Source organism: Panthera pardus, unplaced genomic scaffold, assembly GCF_024362965.1.
Source record: "Panthera pardus isolate Hobbes unplaced genomic scaffold, ASM2436296v1 HiC_scaffold_16, whole genome shotgun sequence".
In the NCBI taxonomy this organism is placed as follows: domain Eukaryota; kingdom Metazoa; phylum Chordata; class Mammalia; order Carnivora; family Felidae; genus Panthera; species Panthera pardus.
In genome coordinates this window covers 115,613,558-115,636,257 of record NW_026526721.1, presented here as the reverse complement: position 1 = coordinate 115,636,257, position 22,700 = coordinate 115,613,558, and the positions used below count along the sequence as shown (strand labels likewise).

At 52.0% G+C, this 22,700-nt stretch overlaps 2 protein-coding genes across 8 annotated transcripts in view; one reads left to right on the top strand and one right to left on the bottom strand.

Annotated features, from left to right (window-relative positions):
- The window catches only part of ZIC4 (Zic family member 4), a 27,460-nt gene extending 5,701 nt beyond the window's left edge, over positions 1 to 21,759 (bottom strand). The window contains exons 1-4 of one of the 7 annotated variants that reach the window (XM_019439009.2): positions 21,647 to 21,759; positions 14,893 to 15,146; positions 11,132 to 11,216; positions 4,257 to 4,874 (exon numbers count right to left, since the gene is read on the bottom strand). In XM_019439009.2, the coding sequence (XP_019294554.1) occupies positions 4,257 to 4,874; positions 11,132 to 11,201 (688 nt within the window). In that variant the 5' untranslated portion in view covers positions 11,202 to 11,216; positions 14,893 to 15,146; positions 21,647 to 21,759. The other 6 variants (XM_019439003.2, XM_019439034.2, XM_019438994.2 and 3 more) reach the window with 6 other exon arrangements.
- On the top strand, positions 18,664 to 22,700 carry ZIC1 (Zic family member 1). Its single transcript, XM_019434486.2, has 3 exons — positions 18,664 to 19,681; positions 21,101 to 21,264; positions 21,948 to 22,700. The coding sequence occupies exons 1-3, from the start codon at positions 18,700 to 18,702 to the stop codon at positions 22,143 to 22,145; spliced, it is 1,344 nt and encodes a 447-aa protein (XP_019290031.2). The 5' UTR covers positions 18,664 to 18,699; the 3' UTR covers positions 22,146 to 22,700.

The following is a 22,700-nucleotide window of genomic DNA, read 5'->3' as shown; positions in this document are numbered from 1 at the left end:
ACACCCCCCCCACACACAGTAGTCAACCCCGCACGCACCCTACCATGGCCCAAATTATTTACTAGAGTAGATTTTGTGCAAACGCCAAGGTGATGGAATAATTTAAAGATGCGCAGCCGTTGCACACGATATGTGCATAATGTGGATTCGTGCTGCAGGAAAAGGTATTCTGAGCAATGATTCACTTCAGACGCGATTTTTACGGGAAATGGAGCCCCCTCCCCCTTCCCTTCTACCCCCTGAGGGCAAACATTTAGCAGCATTCTTCAAATCTTGCCTAAACCGTCCGGGATCCCTCCAGATACGCGCGCCGGCAATAATATTTTATTACGCTGCTCCAGCAGCCTCCCGGAGACGCTGCCGCTGGCAGCCTGCTCTCCCAGTCCGAACTGACTTGAGAGGTCGAAAAGCCTCCCCAGACCACCCACGCCCGGCTCTCGGGCCTTGCAGGCCTGAGCTGAGAGGCTGGCGCTGCAGGGTTTGCCCGCGCCAGGCGGGATCCGAGGCCTCTCGCGTAATCGCACCCTTGAGCTCGGCGGCTTCGGGATGAGCGCAGCTGCTGAGATCAGACCAGGCCAGGACAAGCGGGCAGCCGGGGTAGACCCGCGAGGGGTTCGGATTCGTGGTGCGATGCCCTATAGAGCCGCGGGAAGGCGCGAGCGCGCGTTAGGGTGGAAGTATTCGCCGAAGACCGAGCCCCAATCCTGGAGCTCACTGGCGGCTGGATTCGCTGGAATGTGGGGGTGGAAAGGACCCCAAGAACCCGGAAGCCCAGGTTCCTACTGGAGCTGCAGATGCTGTGGCAAGGTGGAGAGGAAGTGTCTAGGCGCTTTAAACAATGGATGCCACCGGGCGCCCAGGGTTGAGAGAAAGGCTACCAAGCGTCTGGCTAAGAAAGAGATGCATGGCTGGAGGACTGTTGCCTTTGTGGTCGCTTCTCCGCCGCTTCCAGGAAGGCTGGGTGCTTTGGGGCAGGTTTGAACACACAAAGCCCCTATTCCTGAGCCGGGCTGAAGCTCAGGCGGAGTCAGAGGTTTGCGCACAACCCTTGCCTCCGTGCGGCTGCGGATAGTGAGCCCAGGGTTCTGGCAGGGCCGGGTCGTTGCGTTCTGACCCTGCAGGAGTACTGCTAATACAGTGGAACACTGGGCGGTGCTGGCATCTGCCATTTCTCGGCACACTGGTACCATTTTATTAAAACAAAAACAAAAACGAGAAAGATGCAGAATACATCAGTGTCCCTATTTGCCCCTTGTTTTCTCCTCTCTGATCCCTGTTGGCATCTGCAAAACTAAAACTTTTCTTCCTCCCTTCCTTCTTTTCTTTCTAAGATTACTTACAAGAACCATGCAATTCAGGGCCTGCAAAAGAAAACAAGATTTGCTGAAAACACAGAGGAGGAATAGAATTTGAGGTTGACCGCCCCCCTTCCCCAATATTCCCCTGCACACCTATCCCATCTTGCCAGCACCTCGTTGGACATTCACGTAAAACAGAAACAATGATTTCATCCCAGACGAGGAGCAGAGGGGAAAAAGCATGGCCCTTCGAGCAGTCTGGAAGTTCTGAGGCCCCAGGGATGCCAGGTGAGGCCGCGCCCACTCGCGCCCTCCCGGCCTCTCCCCAGCTGCAGGAGGCCCCCTGGACTTCACGCTTAACACTGCGCCCCCACCCCCACCCCCATACACTGCTTCCCAACCCCCCCCCCCCCCCTTCCCACAGTGTCCGGGCGCTGCGCCCTGGGTCGGTGGGTGGGTGGATGTGCCGAGGCAGGGTAGGGCCAGGACCCTGCAGCCGGTCCGGAGCGTCCGGGGCCTGAGGCTTAAGTCAAGAGGGGCCGGGAGTCTCCTCCCAGAGGCTCAGCACCCGGGAGCGGCCTCCTCCGCGGCCCTGCGCCAGGCCCGCCGGACAAAGTTCGGAAGCCGCGGGGCAGTTCGGCTAGCGCCATTTTCTCGCACTTGTGGCTGGACCAGGTTACCGAGCATCTCTGTAGCGGCGCGGTCACTTCTCTACCTGGGACCCCCCGCCTTGTCTCTCTCTAACGACTGGCGGGGAAGGTGGGGCGAGCCCGCAGCTGAGGGGTCCCGAGAAGGGGGGGTTGGGGGACAGGCGGCCGGGTCAGGCCGGAGCTCGGCGGTTGCCCCGCATCTCCCTCGCGGCGGCACCATTGTTCCGGGATTGCTGTGACCGCCACAAAGTGAAACCTTTCGGCATGGGGCTTGGGGCAGCTGCCTCCCAAGCCGGGCCCGGGCTTCAGATCCGGGAGAATCTCAACTCCTGAGAAATCAGCTCCTGTTCGCCGCTTCCGCGACTCGAGGAAATGAAACGCCATTAATATTTGAAAAGGCAATTATTTTCCTGTTGAATCGAGAACTGTCTTCATGAATAATTTGTAGTGAGGTCTATTGCCATTTGAGAAACATTTTGTTGTTTTTTTTCCCCCCCTCTCTCTGTCTTTTCATTACTTAGGAGGGGGGGTTTGAGAGAAACGCTGGAGCAGGAGATCTCAGTAGGTTTTTTTTTTTTCTTTTTTCTTTCTCTCTCTATCCCTTCCTTCCTTCCTTCCTTCCTTCCTTCCTTCCTTCCTTCCTTCCTTCCTTCCTTTCTTTCTTTTCTTTCTTTTTTTAACTCCAGAGATAATGAGTCAGGACTGCCAGTGGAAAGGACGCACTTAAAATTCTGTCCTGAATGGACGCAAACCTGAGCCAGCCCAGGCGCACTGAACTTGCTTCTCTGCTGTAGGTCGATTGCACTAAGAATTTAACCATTTTCTGCTTCATGGACTTCAAACAGTAGGCCGGCAAAGAGCAGTAAAAGTTTGTTTGTTAAAAAAAAAAAAAAAAAAAACAAAAACAAAAAACCCGTCATTAAAAATGAGTTCCTTCTCTGGCTCAGGACTGCGCATCTACCTTCTCAGTACAGGCCATCAACTCCTGGAGTCAGCGGGCCTGTGGGAGGTGATGGGCCTCACTTCTCCTCCCCTCCTCTGGGATGAAACTCGGAGAGCGCTAAAGGGGAACAACTGCTTGCAGAAGGGGTGGGAAAGATACTGGAAACAGTGGGGGGGAAATTGTACATTTCTAGATATACTATGGAAATAAAGGAAACTAAGAGTGGACTTTGGTCTGGATCCACCTGTGCCAGCGTCTTGGCCAAGGACCTTCCCCAAGATTGCAGGGCTTGGGGGAGAAATCAGGATTTGCAAGTTTCTTTCCCCAGCAGTAACAGCCTGGGGGAGTCCTTTGACTTCAATCCTTGCTGATATTTCCACCAAGAAGAGAGGTGAGTAAGGTACAGCCCCAAGAGAGTAAGAGAAGCGGGGGGCACCAAGCTGGAACTTATTTTATCTTCTCCTCTCCCCACCAGTCCCCCTCTCCAGCCCCCAAAATAGAGGAGAGGAGATGTTGCCTTCTTAAACTTCTAGGGTGTTTGGGTGAGAAAACCCTAGCTAGAGAGAATACAAACATCGGCTGCTAAACTAATTAATGTAACTTCACAGGCTGTTCTGGGAAGTGTGAAAACTTTCTCCTTGCAATTGCATTAATTAGAGATGCTTCTGGCCAGAGGAGTTCAACTTTGCATGCTCTTCAGCAGGCTCCTGTTCTTTCTGTTAACTAGAACTAACAGATGTGGTTGACACATGTCCCCATTTCACTTAACAGCTCAGTAAACGACATATAAGGCAGATGAGTCTCCTTGGTCTCTGCTAAAGCAAAGGAGTTTGTCAAACATCCCAAGTGTCAGGTCACCAAGGCTCCAAAACCTGGGCAAAGTCAGCCCATGAGACCCCCAAATCCTCAAGAAGACACCAAGGGCCCGATGATCCCTCAGTGCAGGTGCTAGTCAGGTTGTCAAGTCCACCAGGGGAAGAGCACTTGCCTCAGGATTCCAAAAGGACCAAGAAAATGAAATTGGTACTATGTCTTATGACTTTGGGGAATAGTGCTGTTTTAAAACCTGCAAATCAAGCTCGATCAGCGAACACACATTTGCACACACAGAGACCCAAGTATGTTCACACTCGCCCCCTCTCACAGAGCAGAAATCACTTGCTTTCCTCCACACACAGGCTCAGGAAACTTCTGTGATTCTAATAGAAGGGCATAATTAGTATTTTATGGACTTGGGTCATGGAAATACCAAGATAGCCTCCCTCCACCCAGATGGAACTTGAGGAAATCCAGCCCCGAGGTCCCAGAAGAGGCCGCCTGCTCCCCCAGAGGGTCCGCACGAGACAGACAGTGCCGAATACTGACCTGTGTGAGTTCTTTTGTGTATTTTGAGATTTTCTGATCTAGCAAACACCTTCCCACACCCCGGGAAAGGACAGGGGAAGGGCTTCTCGCCCGTGTGCACGCGGATGTGATTTACAAGTTTGTATTTGGCTTTAAAGGGCTTGCCCTGGCGCGGACACTCCTCCCAGAAGCAGATGTGGTTGGCCTGCTCCGGGCCGCCGACGTGTTCCACGGTGACGTGCGTGACCAGCTCGTGCATGGTGCTGAAAGTTTTGGAGCAGAGGCGCGGGGGCGCGGGGCTATCGGCTGCCAGCCACTTGCAGATGAGCTCCTGTTTGATCGGCTGGCGCATGTAGCGGAAGAAGGCACCGGGACCGTGGGGCGCCGTGAGGTTCACGGTCAGGTTCATGCCCCCGTAGCCGTGCAGGGCCGCGGCAGCTGCCAGGGCGTCGCTGCGGGCCACCGGTCCCGGCGTAAAGGGTTCGGGCCGCGCGTACATGTCTCCAGGGAGCCCCAGACGCAGGAGTCCGTTCAAAGTGCCGCTGGGGGAGGCCTGCGGTGGCTGCTCTTGAAGGCCCGGGAACACCGAGGGGCTGGAGGCGGCAGCAAGCTGGGGGCCATGGTGTCCGGAGCTGCTACCTGTTGTGGAGACAAATAGCGCGCGTGAGAACGGGCGGCGTGGGCCGAGCATTCCACCGGGCCCCGGGGGGCAGGCCCAGCCCAGCCACACCACGGCCTCTGCCGTCAGCGCCGGGACCGCGAGCCAGACAGAGGCAGCAGCGAAAGGAGTGGACAGCGAGAGGCCAAGCACCTCCACTGCGGACCGGCTGGGCAGCAGTTCGGTAGAGCCCCCTGCCGCTCCATGAGCGGGAGAAGGAGAGAGACTGCAGGGCAGGTGGAAAGGGCAGTGGGGTGCTCGGGGACCCCGGGCTGTGCTCCAGAGGGGCCCGACCTGCGCCCCCAGAGCGCTCTGGCAGCCAATCCCCTGGAGCACTCAGGGGTCTCGGAGCCCTGCGGGGAAATGGCAGTGAGGGAAGCGGTGATGTTTTAGGTGGTGGTGGTGCGGAAGCGCCCCAGCCATTTTTTTTTAATTTCAGTGCCCAGCTCTGCTGAAAGAGGGCGGCCTGCTGGATCCTGGCCGGGGCTCCCCAGAGCTCCCTAGGTCAGGTCGCTCAGGCCAGTCACCTGACAGCAGGGAGGGCAAAGAACAACCACAAAAAACTTATGCAAAGTTTTTTTTTTCCCCTTCAAGTTTCGGGGTGTGTTCCCCCCTCCCTCAGTCTTTAATGCCTACTTGAAATCCCGTACACTACAGAGGTAGCAGCGGGGCGCGTGAGGAAGTGAATAGAGATTCGGGGCCATGGCCGGGGCCCGCGGAGAGGAACAATCGCCTAGGTCGCCTATTGGCCCGCAGCCGGGCCCGACGTCAGCAATGACAGGTCCCGCCACACGCAGATACACACACACACACACACACACACACACACACACACACACACACACACACACACTCCTGCTCCAGCGCCTCTCCACCCCACCCCACCCTACCCCCAACATATCTTGCTTCTACTGCTCATGCGCTCTGACCCGGGCACGGATTCTTTTCTCTCCTCTTGAGCCCCCTCCCCCTCCTCTCTGGACAGCTGAGTAGATCTGCTCTGCCTCACTGCTCCAGGAAGTGAGAGGGGTTGGGTTATGCCTTCTTTCACCACGACTTTGGGGAGGGGGTGTTGCGCCTTACGTAAAGTACTCGGGTTATTAGACGGGCAGATCCAGCCCTGCGGACGGGGCAGCACCGGGCGCGAGGGGATGGCGACCTGCTTGGTGGGTTTGTCCCCGGAGCCAGAGGCGGGGGGAGGGGGGGGAGGGGGCTGCTGTACCAGGGACTGCAAACTACGCGTCTGGGAGCGGAGGAATCTCTCAGGCTAGCAGCCCTTGAGCTTTATTATTATTTTTCTCGCTTTTGCCGAAATTTCTCGTGTCCCTCATGTCTCTCTCATTTCCTTGGACTCCCCGACCCTTTCCCTTCTCCCCACTCTATCCTTCCCACCTAGCCTTGCCAGACCCTCCTTTCAAGTGGCGCTCGGAGACCCCTAAACCCAAGATTCCGGCCCTGACCAGACCCAGAACGACCTGGGAGAGACTGGCCTCGAACCCACGCCACTCTCCCGAGAGGGGCTAAGAATCCTCTCCGCCACAAACCCCTTCGCCCCGCGGGCCGGCTGGCCAAAGAAACAGAGGCGAGGGGCACGTTGCAAGGAGAAACAGGTCCTCATCCCCGGGTCTCCCCGTGTCAATTTGCAGTCTTGAGCTCTGTACCCTGACGCCAAACAGAGCCTCTGGGAAAGGGGACCGCGATCACTTCCACTTTCAGCTCCCTCCACTTGTTGCCAGTGGCCGGAGTCTCTGCGTCTATGCTCGCTAGCCCTTAGGGCTCTGAGAAGAGTGGACACCAAGTTTCCCAGCCCAGGCTGTGAAAGGGACTGCGGGCCCACGGCCTCCTTTCGCCGGACGCCCTCCCAGGCTGAGGCTCCACCGTCTTGGGGTGGGGGTCGGCGGGCGGAAATAAACCTTTCAGTTTCGGCCTAGCCTAGTACCGCCTGAACAGGGGGGAGTGTCCTTTGTCTGCGCCGCCGACCGGCTAGGGCTGGCTGCACAGCTTGGCGATTTAAAGGGCTGCTCGCCCTAACGCCTGCCCTGCTCTCTGAAGCCAAAAATGCCAACTTAGGTACTTGGGCCTCCCTAGCGGCCATAGAAAGGGCCTCCAAAGCAGAGGAAAGCTTGGATTTTTAAGAGAAGTTGTAAGGATTGAGTAAAAGATCCCGTATCCCTAGCCGAGGTGAGAAGTTTGGACAGATTGCAAGGAACTCTGACTTGGAGTTGATTGAGCTGCCCCACCCACCCCCAGCACGGAGAACTATTCTTATACATTTCCTGGTCAGTAAAAAGGGTTTCTTTTAAATTTTTTTTAAAAAATAATTAACTTACTTATAATGGTTGGCAGATTCTTTGAGACGTTCTTCATTTAATACATTGTTCCCCGCTCGGGCCGCATTTTAGCGAGGGATTAACTTACACAATTTCCCTCGGCTTTGACAAGTCCAGGTCTTTTGCTCCTCTGACCGGCCGGAAGAGCTTAAGCAATGCGACCAATAGATGCTGCGTTAGAGAGAGAGAGAGAAAAAGAAAGAAAGAAAGAAAGAAAGAAAGAAAGAAAGAAAGAAAGAAAGAAAGAAAGAAAGAAAGAAAGAAAGAGAGAGAGAGAAAGAAAGAAAGAAAGAGAAAGAAAAAGAAAGAAAGGAAGGAAGGAAGGAAGGAAGGAAGGAAGGAAGGAAGGAAGAAAGAAAGAAAGGAAGGAAGGAAGAAAGAAAGACAGGAAGAGAGAGAGAGAGAGAGAGAAAGAAAGAAAATGAAAGAAAGAAAGGAAAAGAAAAAAAGAAGAGGAGAGAGAAAAGAGAAGAGAGGGAAAGGAAGGGAAAGGGAAAGGGAAAGGAAAAGGAAAAGGAAAAGGAAAAAGAAAAAGAAAAGGAAAAGAAAGGTTGAAGGAGAGCTTTTGACAGTTGAATCCCTTCTGCTCTGGAAACCAAGGATGTGTACATAGTGTTGAGACTAGACTTTGAGGATTTGTCTCCTTCCTGGGTTTTACCTCCTCCCATACTCTCTCTTTCTGGGATTTACCCTTCTGCCACAGAAGCCTCCTCTCCTGTCTCTCACTCTGTTTTCCCTTCCCCCTTGTGATGGCCAGGCCTAGTCTTAGTGGTTTCAAGGCTCCTCACTGCTCAGGTGTCTGTTGAATGCGCAGTTGTCTAGGCAAGTGTGGGCCAAACCCATGAAGGGCTTCTAAAGACAAACAAACAAACAAACAAACAAAAAGCCCCCACACACAAAAAAACCCAAACCCAAAATGAATGTGTTCCTCCCTGGGACCCCTTGCCTAGCTGTTTCTCCTAACCAACTCTGAACATAGAGCTTAGTCAACTCCTCCTGTAGCTTTCAGGCCTAAGTGCAGGGATACTTCTGCAGTGGTCCAGCAATAAAAATATCTTCTTTTCCACCTGAACCTACATGATCGACAACCTACCGTTCAGGATGTTTGTCAAACTCATCATCCACTTTTGCTCCCATTAAATCTCTGATTTGCACAAAAATGGGTCCCTCAATATATAACTGTGACCTCAACTACATCAAAAGCTTTGAATAACAGCAGAGAACAGGGGTATTAAAATTGTTTTAGTCTATGGACCCTTTTGGAAGCTTTGTGAAGCCAGTGGACTCTAATAGTCTTGTTTTTGTTAACACATATAGTAGAAGAAACATGTAACTTTCCATTAGAAAGTGGTGAAAATAAAGATGCAATTTTTCCCTTTCAAGTTTGTGGACCCCCTAAGTTCGAAGCCCTGACTCTGTAGACTCTAGGGATAAGAAGCAGAGGTTTTATACTTGTAGACTGTTAGTACGCTATATACTCTTACTAACTTTACCCTTGAAAAACTTTGAACATGTGCGTGGCTTTTTGTGCCAACAGCGAAAGGGCAGATATGTCTGATTCAGCCAAATTCACCGATAGTAACCTGGCCCCATGGAGCTCCTTCCCAGATGCAGCATTCTCTTGAAGTACTGAAAACATATGGACCCATCCCGGGTAGATGCTTCTTGAGTAGCCAGGGATTACTTGACCTGCAGGTCAGTAAGGCTGTCTGATCCTTGCAAGTTCGTTGGAGCCACATGGTTTACACGTTGGCTAAACACAGAAATGGGACAAGGAATTCTCCTAGAGGGACATTTTCCCAGGGACAGAGACAGGGAGGGAAAAAAATCCATTTAGCCACTAATATAGACAGGGAACTCTAGGTGATTACATGAGGGTCTTTAAGGCATATCTCCGAAATAAGACCCAAAACAGTATCCAGGTAACCACAGATGACAGGTGGAACGCCGATGGCAGGGAGGTATATTTTAGTTTTCGGGGTGGTTTCTTTGAGTCTTCCAGTGCCAAGTATCAAAGAGTCCTGACTTCATTGACTTGACAGGGCAGGCTGAGGAGTGGTGTTCCTCAGTGGTGCTCACAATTTTTCTTTCAGAAAGTTATCTCACCACACTGACTCCCAATACCAAATGCTTGGCTGGAGCATTCTCTTTCTAACCATGCTGGGAGTTACAGCCCTGTTGAGTTCACTTTCCTACTTGATTTGCAGGAGAAAAACCACCACATTCTGCAGCCCAGAGATCTTCAGCAGAATTCAAAGAAGCACTGTAGGCTTTTGTAGGGGCCTGTGTGGAGCAAGCTCCACTACCAGATGCCAAACATCCATCCAGTGCCCAGAATCCTGCCCTAAGAACCTTTGTTCACCTCAGCCTGGCCAAAGCAACAGCATACACTAAAGTGATTTTTTAGCCCTGTTGTATAGAAATATGACATTTGGTGGCCCTGCCATCTGCCAGAGCTCCTCACATCACTGGTTCAAATAGGGGAATGTCTGACCTCTCTCCTTTGGAAAAGAAAGAAATGGGGGAGGTTTCAGATCAATAGCTAGGCTATTTTTCCACTTTGATCTTTTAAGCAATGCTAACTGATGATTATCTGTTGCAGGTTATGCCCAGAGCAGGGTCTCAGGAGCTGAGGGCCACCACACAGAGCCTAGATGAGAATAAGCCTTCTTGTCTGAATATTTGCATCTAGATCTGCAGTCACTTGTTCAATCCTTTCTTCCCTGTTTCTAGCCAGGTTACCACCCCAAACAAGAAACATACCTCTTTATAGGCTATTCACAGACAGACTTTAGATTCCTGCAGTGAGAGGTTGTCTCTAGTCTTATGAAAAAAAATAATAACTTCAGCCCCAGGAGCCCCCTGTATGTCCCAGCCCAAATTGTACAAAGGAGATGAGATCTAGGATTTTGGAGATAAAGGAAGAGATTTCCCTCCTCTGCTATGGAAGTTTGGGCTTTAGTCATCATTAATGGAACTGAGTATGAAAGAAAATATACTTGGGTAAAATTTAATTTCCAAGCAAGGGTTCTGCTAAACATCTTTTGACAAAAGATTAAGAAACATGGTCAAAGACCTTCCAGAACAGCACTGAGGGATTAAAACAAGTGAATTTACATAATAAGCACATCTCTCTTGAGAATTCTACCATCGAATTATCCCAAAATAATAGAAGAAAGCCATTTCCTGAGTTGTCCATTTAACTTTTGTTAAGAAGGTTGATTTTCCTTCCACCAAGGGAATACCTTGGAGGCAAGCATCGTCAGTTGGTGGTATAGTTGAAATGAGGAAAACTAGAAGCGCCTGGAAGGGAAAACACCCAACCCTAAATCATATGCTTATTCTAAATGGAATATTAAATTAAATTCTTCACAATGAAGGTATTCCTGACAGAGTGGCTGTCAGTCACTCCCTGTTCAGGCACCACATTGTGGGAACGTAGTTGCCGCCACATTGCAGAAGGCTGGTGTCCCTGGTAAAGATGATGCATATCATGTAAACCCCATCACCAAGATCAAAGTCTGCTCCTTTCATGGAAGCCAATACATGTCAAACCTCATTCCAATCAAATCGTCTGGAAATGAATTCAAGATGAATATGTCATAGAATAATGTGACAGTGGAACTGCAGAAGGTCAGGGGTGGTTGTTTCAATGAGAGAGTCGTCAAATATTAATTCTGGAATGTCCAGATGAGTAGGCATTGAGGGGGATTAGCTGGCTGCTGGTGGGATGTTGTGTCACTGATTTGTGTGCAAATGCATCAAACGCCAAGGTGTTCTCAGTTTCATTGGAACTCAAGAAATATCTCCAAGCTCACAACTCAACATAACCAGAAGACCAAACAAAACTTCCCACTATAAAAGAATAACTTCAGCAAACCAATATTCAAAAGAGGATTTTAACTTACTAGACTCTTTTAGGGAGTTTCGGTAAAGCCGTAATCTTTTCCTCATCACCAAGGAAGTCTTGTATCTCATTTTCTGACTTTGAGCCTGTTTGAGAAGAAAAGAGAGATGGTCACTGGTTAAACAATTTCATACATGTTTGTATGGCAAGATTGTGTGGCCTTAATATATGAGTGAAAAACAGTGTGGTCTGAAGAGTCTTTCAGTCTTTCTTAAACCATTTTCAAATTTTAAAGTGAGAGAAAGCACTCTGCTGGGAACTACCGTTGCAAAACAATATATCCTTCGTGATACAAAATATTAAAAATCATTTTCCTCCTAGACATTTTTTTGTGAAATTCATTTGTTGATTTCCCTTGTAAATAGGATTTAAGCACCAGCCAGTGTTCAAATACCTCTAACTTCTTGAATTTGAATTTAATGCATGAGAAGTTCCCATTTTTTTCTTTAAGTTTACTGAGTTTAGTAAAATGTGATGAGGAGGGCTAGGTGTCCTCTGGGAGGTGGACAGGTTAAAAATTGAGGTACAAATATTGAAATTGAGAAGAGAGAAATTTCTTTGTGGATTTGTAGATCTTGCCCATAGTGGTGTGGGATCCCTTATCCTTACATGGCTTCCACCCTCAAACCCATTTGGAAATCATCATCGGTTGATTTTTTAAAGTTAGTATAAAATTCACCAGAATGGGGGGGGGGGGAAGTATCATTTCTGTCATCTGGTCCTGGTTGGCTGCAGTTCTTAGTTAAGAATGTCAGAACTGCAACCCCTCCCCCCTCCCGTAATACTTGCATCCCTTATCAAATTCACTTTGTGGATAATGCTACCAAACCTTTGGCCATCTTAAAGTCTGAAACCCATCCTGGGGACCTTTGCATCTGTCAGGCAACACTAAAGACAGTGGAACAGCCAAAGAGAGACGATCCACCCAGCCCCAACCCTCAATTTGGCCTAGAAAGACAAACAGTCATTGAAAAGGTCTCAGGCTGGACAAACACAGCACGCCCTCTGTCAATGAGGACGTCTGCCTGTCTTGACACTCCAGCCCACAGAACAAGCGATTGTTTAACTTGTTGAACCACAGGCCAAATCCAAATGGGGCTCTGCTATCTCAAAGGCTTTCCAATTCTCTATGCTCAAAGATCTCTTTCTCTCTCCCTCAACCCTCAACCTGGGCTTGAACTAGCTTGTGTGTTTTTGCCCTTTCCTCTATCTTTTCTAGGTCCAAGCCTGAGGGGTGTGTGTGTGTGGGGGGGGGGTAGACTCACCTTTTCCCAGAGGGTTTTATTTATTTTCAATTTTTTTCTAAACAAAAGGCTTCTATCCCCAAAAGTAATAAGCTCTTCCCTGCACAAATCAGGAAAGAACGGCGGGGGGGGGGGAGGGGGGGGCAACGTTACATTCCTACTGAAGTTTGGCACGGGAGGCATCATCGCTCTAAATTTCCTCATGGCAGGATATCTGGCACTGGAAACATCCTGGTTGGTTGGGATTAGTAGAATTTACCTTTTTGCTTCAGAGGAAAATGGGTGTGTTTCCCTAGAGAGCCCCATCCACCCACAATGCTGCCCAAGTCCCTCCCTGCTTAAGAGGCCTGGGTCGCTTCTATCCCTAGATCCTGGCAGTCTTTTGTGCATTACAAACCCACAGGCATGCAAACAAATGCTGCAGAGGCTGGGCTTTGGGCTGGCAGCCTGGCAGCTGAGAGCTTATGCTGCTCTGTAGCAGCTCCATCACCAGGCTGGTGTAGAGAACCAGGGTAAATATCTCCTCCTTTGGTTCAAACTCTGGTCCCACTTAGCAAGCCAGTTATCTCACTGAAGGAGGGGTGAAAGAATATGGGAACAATCCCTGGGCCCCTAGACATGAGTTCCCCACTAAGGCAGGGATATAAAAGCTCTGAAAATGCTTGGCTAAGTTCTCAAATTACTGCTCCTGGTTTGTCTCCGCACACTCCCATGGCGACTTAATCAGGAGTCAGGAGCACAACCTGGAGACATCAGAACTTACCTTCCTCCTCACACTTTGAGAAGAGGAAAGGGTGCCAGCCAGCCGCCGTAATTAATTGGTTTGGGGGAGAGCCAAGCAGGTGGGCCGGTGGGTACACGCAAAAGACACTTTTTCTTTGGGGGAACACCGAGGCTGAACGTTGTAGGATCACCCTGGACTGCTCAAGCCTGCTCAAGGTCAGAGGTCACCTACAGCCTGCTTTCCAAGCCAGAGATTTTAGTCCGGGAGCCATGAACGCTGCTCTGCACTGATTAACCGGCAGGCACTCAGGCAAAGGCATGCCGGCCTCTCGGCCACGGCTCAGCTGGGACGGTGCAGAACAGGGGCCCTTCAGCCTGCCAGGGAGCTCTGAAGCCAAAACCAAAAAAAGCTCCTGGCTTCTACCCGCAGTCTGCTATTGCCAGCTGTACCGACATCTCCCCGACTCCCCTCCATCAGGCCCTTTAGCACAGAGACAAGGCTGGACTGTGTGACGGCCTTCTCGCCTTTTTCTCCTCCCTTGAGGAAAGAGTTCCGGGGTTTCCCGGCTGCGGGCTGAAGGCTGGGTGACCTCCGTGGGCTCAAAGAAGAGTATGCATTAGTGGGTTGCCAGCAGGACAAGCCGGGACATTTAACCGTCTCTTTGAACACCCCCGACCCCCACCTGCCGGCAGCTAGATAGAGGAAAGGAAGTTGGTGCCTCGCCTTGGGTCGCTCTGAGGCCAATGCTGTTCGAAAGTGTGTAGAAATATGGCCTTGGAATCCATAGGGAGCCTCCTGCAGACAGTGCCGGCCAAAGTACAGCCCTTCAATACCCCTTCTCCATTCCTAAGACCTCGCTGGCTTCCAGCTGTCCCCATGGACCGCCAACCTCATTCATCAACCCAAAACTTTCCGGTCGAGCCTTTGAGGCAGTCCTAGCTTTCTCTCACATCTCGACTCAGTTCCCGCCTTACTTGCCCCAAATTTTCTGTGTCCCTAAATGTCTAAGATACTGATCAGAATTCTAGGCGGCTGCGGCCTGCTCCCCAGAGAACTAGTCGTAGCCCTCGTTCGAATCTGGGAGAAGGAAAGCCAAGCCCCGAACCCGTGGCCCGCTACGCGCAGAGAGCGGATCCCAGCGGTCAACTTCCTGAAGCAGGACCAGGATACGCGAGGGCGAGGATCCGGGCCCCGCGGCTGACCCAGCCAGCATCTCCCCTCCGGTTGGGGCGGAGAAGTTCCATCATCTTGCTGCCAGCAAGGCTGACTTAGCTCCTTTGACCCTGGAAAGGGGAAGCCGGGTCCCTCCCTGCCATCCTCGCAGGGACGGGGCGAGAAGCTGCCTGGAGGGGGGGGTCCTCCTCCTGGAGAGGGTCCCGCTCACTTGGAGAAAAGAAAGCTCTCCGCCACGACTCCCCTCCTTGTGCCTATGGTGGGGCACCCAGGCAGTTTACAAGGAGGGGAGGAAAGGCGGGTGGGTAAGAAGCTGGTCTTGGTCCCGGTGCCAGTGGGAACCCATTCGTCCTCCTTGCCCCCCCCCCTCCCTGGGAAGAAAAGATGGACTCATCCCCAGCGCTGCCCTTGGCGGAAGGGCCCCCTCCTCCCCTCAATGTCAATGGGGTGGGGCCTATGCCCACGGTTGGGGGGCTAATGAGGGAGGGGATGGGGAGAAAGTCTAGCTGGGCCTCTTTCCCCAGTGGGGTTTGGGTGCCAGTGGCCCCGCGAAGGGCGCTTGCTACCCGGCAGCTGGCTGTACAGGTCCCATCTATCTGCCCCCTGGACTCACACACTTACCCCGCTCCACCTGTTGCCGGGATCGCCTCATTTCTGCACATCACTTTGGGGTGGCCGAGGGGGAACCACAAACCCCTCCAAGCCTCTCTTTTGTGGTTCCAGCGAGGCGGTCATCCTTCATTTCTCCTTTTCCAGCTTTCGGGAAGCAGTTAGGGAATGTATGATGAAGCAGAAATGAGCCGTCAGGATGATATTTTAATGGCTTATATGTCACGTTGGTGCATGTGGCTTTGAACTGGAGCCGCTTGCGTTTCCTGCAGAGAGCGCCGCAAATCCCACTTGATAACTTCTACAACCCACAACTTTTTTTTTTTTCCTCACATTCACTCTTACCCTGTATATTTGGAAGCGTTTCCTAAAAATACCCTCTTGTCAACGTCCCCCTTGGATTTTCCACGGACTGGAGAGAGAGCACTGACTTTTCTTTTTTGAAGAATTATTTTCCCTCTCCCCCTCCCAACGGCTACCATTCCCCCTCAGGTCCCCTCCCTTGTTTTTTTTTTTTTTTTTTTTTTTTTTTTGAACGGCAGGCGAGGTGGGTTCAATATTTGTTCTCCCTAGTGAGAACACTATTACAGCCTCTAGAGAAAACTTCTCCTTGCAAATAAGGTTTTTACAACGGAAATGAAGGCAAGATCCAACTTCCCCTTGAGCAGTTCTGATACATCTTTTGAACGAACTAATTGTTTTGTTTTGTTTTTGAAAAACCACCCCTCTAGCCATAGCCCTTTTCCCTCCATTCCCCAACCTGGTTCCACTCAAAGTTGGTGGGGAATACTGGGCTGCTATACTGACTTGTTGCTGGGGACAGGACATATGATTTTTTTTTTTTTTTTTCCTTTCTCAAATTTCTGTTTCCCAGCACAATAAGCGCAAATGCTGGCCAGGTCCCTTCAGACACCGGGAAACCATCCCAGATACACAAGCGGAGTTTTGAGCCGGGAGAGCCCAGGGAAAGGGCAACTCATCTTGCCAACACCAAGCGATAATCTAGTCGATGAAAAGACCAGAAAATTAGAAAGGCGAGGAGAGGCTGCCGCTGACCCTGCCTTCCTCCCAGCGGTGCGGCCCGCGCGGGCGACTGGGCAAAAAAATATTCATTTTCATTTTTTCCTCTCGCCGGGGCACTGGTGAGTTTCCTAACGGGGCCGCCAGTGAAAGGATGAGTTGAGGTTTCTTTGTCTGAGAAGAGTTTAGGGCTCTGATTCAGCTGCAAAGAAGCCAAATGAAGTTAGAAACAAAGGGCAAATTGAAGGATTCCGACTCTTGGCTTTTTGTGTTTTCCTTACTAGAAAATAATTAGACCTAATGAATATGCAGACGCTACAGCTAAACCCTCGGCCGGCCGGCCGGAGCTGTTGGGTTTTAAACAGAGCTTCCAGAAATGCAACCTTCATCCCCCAACCCCCCGCATCTGCGTGCATTTTTTGAAATGCATAAATGTTGCTCGCCTTAATTGATTGAGTCACAGGGATTTTTTTTTTCCTGCTTTTAAGTGCCATACTCCTCTACCTTTCAACAATCATTTTAATATATAGTCAATGGCTCTTTGTGGACGGGACAAAAAGCAACTACGCGCAGTTGTTGAATAGACTTTGCGCTGGGCAAAGACAGGTTAATCGAGGGCCGCATCGCGAAAACAAGCGAGTGTTGTATGTTTGCACTGAATCCAAATGTCTGCATTTTCCTAACTAAATCAAAGGGAGTGTTATTTCTTTTTCTGCTCACTCATCTGAAGGTAAGTAAATTTTCTCTGGCGATCAAAAGCCTGGTCGGCAACAAAGACCGCGCCCGCTTTTTCCACCGTCCTGGTGTGGCGAGTTGCGGAATTTCAATAACTGTGACAAGGGTGACTGATTTGTGAACCAGAAAAGGTTTGAATGTCACAAAATTTACATTGGTCCTATCTATCGGGGATTTAAATACCAAAAAAGTATTCGGGGATTTCTAGGGAGCTTTGGGCAGTATTGAAGAACAATGGCGCGTTGGGAAATTTACAGTTTTACCTGAATGAAAGGGGCCTCGGTTGGGAACAGGAGTGCAGAGGGAGGGGGTTAGCGGGGGCAAACCAGGGAGACTAAGGAAAAGGAAGAAAAAAGAAGAATAACCCAGGAGAAGGAGAAAAAAAACCCAACTCGGCAACAATGTTTCCAATTTGCCACACACAAAAATATGTCACCTTAACAATCTGGAAAGTTAAGAGAGCTCATCCACCTGTGCTTATTGGGGGGGGGGGAGGGAAGCGCAGGAAGCCTGGTTTATTTGATAAAAGTGAGAAAATCGAGGCAGCCGATTACCCTCAGAAATCACATTTCTTGTAAATTCATAGTGGAGTGCCCGTGTGCTACCGAGATCTTAAATTATGAACAGGAGGGGGACGAGGCAAGAGGGAAGCAAACTTCAAAAGGAGCAAATAACAAAAGCCTCCTTTGCTGCCCTTGAAGGGGTGGGGGTAGAGGGGAGAAGAAAGAAAAGAAAGTTGCTGAATCGGGACATTCTGGAAGTGCCTTAGCTGTGTTTACCAGCCCCATCCCCACCTCCTACTCTCGGAGACGCCCGGAGTAGCTAATCGCTCAGCTAAGAGCAGGTCTGAAGAAGGACTAGATAGAGAAAAAGAGAGAGAGAGATGATAGAGATAGAAATAAGAGTGAGAGGGAGTGGAAGAGGGAGAGGGAATGGGAGACAGAGAGGCATCAGAAGAGAGAAGGAGTGTATATCACTGCGAGAAGGAAAAGGAATCGTGGCAAAACAATTTTTCCATGAGAAGAGGGAAAAATTTGGCTAAAAAAAAAAAAAAAGTTGCTACTCCTGGCAGCCCTGTTTGTCAAAAGGGGATGTCAAGCGCTTTACAATACCTGGGATTGATGAGGCGGGCGGGCCAATGAACGGCGCGCGGCGCCTCGGCGCGCCCTCCGTTGGCGCGGCGGCTACAGGAGGGGGGAGTGTGGGCACACCAATGGGCGCCCGCGTCAGCAGCACGTGACACCTCCCCCTGCTCCCATTCATCAAGGGGGGGACGGTGTCGTCCTTTCAATTCATTTATCTGCAGGAATGATTGCTGCTATCAGTCTCGCGCTCACCGCCCGGCTGAGGAGGTGAAAGTTTCTCCCCAGGAAGATAAACCGCAAAAGACAATATTGTGCATGATTTGCGCCTTTTCTTTGGTTTTTTCTTTCTTTCTTTTTTCTCCCCCCCCCTTTTTTTTCGCAAAAAGCAGAGGGGGAAAAAGGAGAGTGAAGGAGCGAGAAGGCGAGCCTGAGAGAAAGGAGAGAGAGAGAGAGAGAGAAAAGAAAGGGCGAGGGGCTAGTGGAGAAGTAAGGAGGGGCATACGGCGCGAGGCGGAGAAAGGGCGAGCAGTCGCGGCTCCGGCGCTCACATTCCTCTATGCTACAAATCCGGGAGGAAGTTTTTTTTGGGGGGCTGAGATGCTCCATGCCTTTCCCTGGGCAGCCTTGACGCAAGGTCCTCTCGGCAGAGACTGAGCGGCGAGAAAGTGCGAGCCGGGCCGGCAAGGTCTGTTTGGCGGGAGCCGGAGCCCGCCTTGCTTGCGGCCCGGAGCCGTCCGGCTTCCCCGAGCTTGGTCAGGCGGGCGTCCCGGCGCGTCGCGCCGCTGCCTGCGGGCTAGGACTTCGCGAGGTGGGTCGACTCCTCCTCCCTCCTCTTCTTCTTCTTCCTCTTCCTCCGCCTCCCGTTCCTCCTCCTCCTCCTCCTCCTCCTCCTCCTCCTCCTCCTCCTCCTGATTTTCCCTCCTCGGCGGGCGAGGGTGGGGGGGGCGGGGGAGGCCGGGGCTCGCCCCGAGCAGCCACGATGCTCCTGGACGCCGGCCCCCAGTACCCCGCGATCGGCGTGACCACCTTTGGCGCGTCCCGCCACCACTCGGCGGGCGACGTGGCCGAGCGCGACGTGGGCCTGGGCATCAACCCGTTCGCCGACGGCATGGGCGCCTTCAAGCTCAACCCCAGCTCGCACGAGCTGGCCTCCGCCGGCCAGACGGCCTTCACGTCTCAAGCGCCCGGCTACGCGGCTGCCGCGGCCCTGGGCCATCACCACCACCCGGGCCACGTCGGCTCCTATTCGAGCGCAGCCTTCAACTCCACGCGGGACTTTCTGTTCCGCAACCGGGGCTTTGGCGACGCGGCAGCGGCAGCCAGCGCTCAGCACAGTCTGTTCGCTGCTTCAGCTGGAGGCTTCGGGGGCCCACACGGTCACACGGACGCCGCGGGCCACCTCCTCTTCCCTGGCCTTCACGAGCAGGCGGCGGGCCACGCGTCGCCCAACGTGGTCAACGGGCAGATGAGGCTTGGCTTCTCCGGGGACATGTACCCGCGGCCCGAGCAGTACGGCCAGGTGACCAGCCCGCGTTCGGAGCATTATGCAGCACCGCAGCTGCACGGCTATGGGCCCATGAACGTGAACATGGCCGCGCATCACGGCGCCGGCGCCTTCTTCCGTTACATGCGCCAACCCATCAAGCAGGAGCTCATCTGCAAGTGGATCGAGCCAGAGCAGCTGGCCAACCCGAAAAAGTCGTGCAACAAAACTTTCAGCACCATGCACGAGCTGGTCACGCACGTCACTGTGGAGCACGTCGGCGGACCTGAGCAGAGTAACCACATCTGCTTTTGGGAGGAGTGTCCGCGCGAGGGCAAGCCCTTCAAAGCCAAATACAAACTGGTCAACCACATCCGCGTGCACACGGGCGAGAAGCCCTTCCCCTGCCCCTTTCCTGGCTGTGGCAAGGTCTTCGCGCGTTCTGAGAACTTAAAGATCCACAAAAGGACGCACACAGGTACGAAAACGCTGTTCTTGAATCCTCACCCCTCATCCCGGGTCTGGGACCCGAAATCCAAAAGTCAGCGGCCGGGGCGCACAAACCCGGCCGCGATTGGGTCTGGGCGTCATTTTCCAGTAGGCAGGCAGTGAAAAGTGTGTGCTGGTTTTTTTTTTTTGTTGTTGTTGTTGTTGTTTTCAGTTTGAGGCTTGAAATTATGAAGAGGCATAGAAAGGATCGGACAAGATGTATCTAGGAATATAGATTTTAAAATGAGGACTAAAAAGCCTGGGAGAGCAGAGAGACAAGCCCAGCTTTGCGGAGACCTTGGTGCGCGCGAAGCCGAGAGAGGTGGCAGGCTCTCGGCGGCGGAGGCGCCAGCCGCTCCAGCTGCAGACAAATCTAAACGTTTGCTTCCAGCCAACATCTCTCTCCACGCACCTTAGTGAGGACTTTGTCAAAGGAAGGAACTGAGAAAATTGGAAGAGATAGGATGAAGGCGCAGAGAAAGAAACAAAAACCGAAAGGGGGGGCGGAGGATTGAAAGCAAGTAAGTTGGGCCTGAGGAGGCTTTTGGAGACTTCTGCATAAAGAGCCCAATTTTAGCAGTGACTTGATTTTGAGTAGGCTTGAAGAGTTGGGATAGTCGGCGGAAGGCGAAGTCTTTTTTTGTCAATTAGATTCTATGAGGTAGTTTTCAAAACACCGAATATTCTGCATTGGCCTTTAAAAATAAAGAGACCGGTCGGGAACAGTTAAAAGTTCGCGGCGAGCTCAAGGCTGTGGTCTGAGTCCCAGGCCATTCCAGGCCTCTAGCGCCAACAAGGCCGGGAATCCTGTCTGCTTTCCCATTCTGGTTTGCCGGGGTGATTTCTGTGAACCGCGTTTGGAACTTGGGGTTTAATGCCGGAGTGAGGGAAGAATTTGCGGCGCCGAGCTCTCGGCCCCGATTACCTTATAAAATGTGAGTGTGTGTAGGGGGTGGGGTGGGGTGGAGGAGGCGACCAGGGGGGTGCGGAGCATCGGGGAGGGGGTAGGGGGTGGAGAGAAGAGCAAAACAGCAGGAGAAGCAGCTCGCGATGCGAAAATTAGAAACCAAGAGCTAGGTAGAAGCCGCCGGAAATCGTCTGTATAGCCTCAGGCAGAAAAACCAGCAGTCAGACCTGCTGCTGCTCTGGGATCTAGGAAAACTACCACTACTTATAATAATACTAAAAAATTAAATCCGGATCTGATTGGATTAGGAGTTAAAATGGTTCAGATACCAATAATTCCGCTGAAGATATAAGACTTTATTGAAGACCCAGGTTTTTGAACTTGCAAAGTATTAACACTGGGCTGCTTTGTTTTGTTTTTTTCTTTCTTCCATGGTTTATATTTTTAAAAACAGTTGCAGGATTTGTTCTAATCAGACTTCTTCCTTGCCTTTCGCACCAGGGGAGAAGCCCTTCAAATGCGAGTTCGAAGGCTGCGACCGACGCTTTGCCAATAGCAGCGACCGCAAGAAGCACATGCACGTGCACACGAGCGACAAGCCCTATCTTTGCAAGATGTGCGACAAGTCCTACACGCACCCCAGCTCGCTGCGCAAACACATGAAGGTAATCGCCGCGCTCTCGCTGCCCGCCTTCGAGCCGGGGCCTGCCCTGCTCTTCGGCCAGGGTCGGGCGGCGAGTGGCAGCCGGGCGGGAGGAGCGGGGGCGCAGGCAGACAGGAACCGGTCCCACTTTGCTGAGTGGGACCGCGCGGAGAGGGCAGGGGCTCGAAAGGGGGGGGGTGGGGGCACCCCAGGGCGTTCTAAGTTTACCGCCGAAGAGAAAAGTAAAAAGAAGTGTGCACTGGAGCAGAAACCGCGGCAGTTTGGCCCAGGTAGGGAGCTAGGGCTGTACCGGCGGGCTGGCTCTGCCGAAGCTGCCGCCATTGGAGCCGCCGGCGTCGGCAGAAGAGTTGGGCTCTTGCGCGCAGGCCTGAGCGTTTGCTTACCTAATTCTGAGCAAGCAAAGTCCAGCGGCTGCGGGAGGGACCATCGCGGGCTCTGGCCTCCAGTCCAGCCTCTGTCTTCCCAGTTCTATTTTTCTTTTGTGAGTCCCGGGGGCGCTGTGCCTCTCTGGAGCGCTGCCTTCGCAGGGCGGAGGCGGGCAAGCCTCCCTCCGGCCCGCCAGGCCTCCCGCGAGCTGCACGGGATTCAGCGCGGCGTGGGGAGGCGGCCCGCGGCCTTCACCCCTGCTGGGCGGCCGCCGCGCGCGCTCGGTATCTCCGTAAAAACGCGACTTTATTCCCGCAGGTCCACGAATCCTCCTCGCAGGGCTCGCAGCCTTCGCCCGCCGCCAGCTCCGGCTACGAGTCCTCCACGCCGCCCACCATCGTGTCTCCCTCCACAGACAACCCGACCACCAGCTCCCTGTCGCCCTCCTCCTCCGCAGTCCACCACACAGCCGGCCACAGCGCGCTCTCTTCCAATTTTAATGAATGGTACGTTTAAACTCAGAAACAAAACACCGAGCAAAACCCTATTTAAGAGACTGAACACACACGTACACAAAATATTACTGAATGAACCCTGCGAATCAACACAGCCCCCCCACCCCCTCGCCCCAGACCCCGCAGTCCTATTTTTTTTTAACCTGCCAAAAGACCCAGGACCGAGTAAGAGAAAGAATACCCCAAACCTTTATTTTTTTCCCCTTTTCTTTCTTTCTTTTTCTTTGATTTATCTTTCTTTTTCTTTTCCTTTTTTTTTTTTTTTTTTTTTTTTTTTTTTTTGGCAAAGGTTTGGTAGCCGAGGGGCGGGAGGGTGGTCGAGGAGAAGGCGGCCGCCTGACCAAGTGCCGCCAACCCCGACCGAGGGCCAGTTTCTCGTCGGAATCGAACAGGCTCTCTGGGCTTCCGTTTTTGTTTTTTGTTTGTTTGTTTTTTTGTTTTTGTTTTTCTTTGCATTCTTGTAAATACAGAATTACTAGCTTAAAAAATGTACTGTTGGATTCTGTAAATAGTTATATCTCGGTTGGAGCGGGCGGGTGGGTTCGTGGCGTTGTGG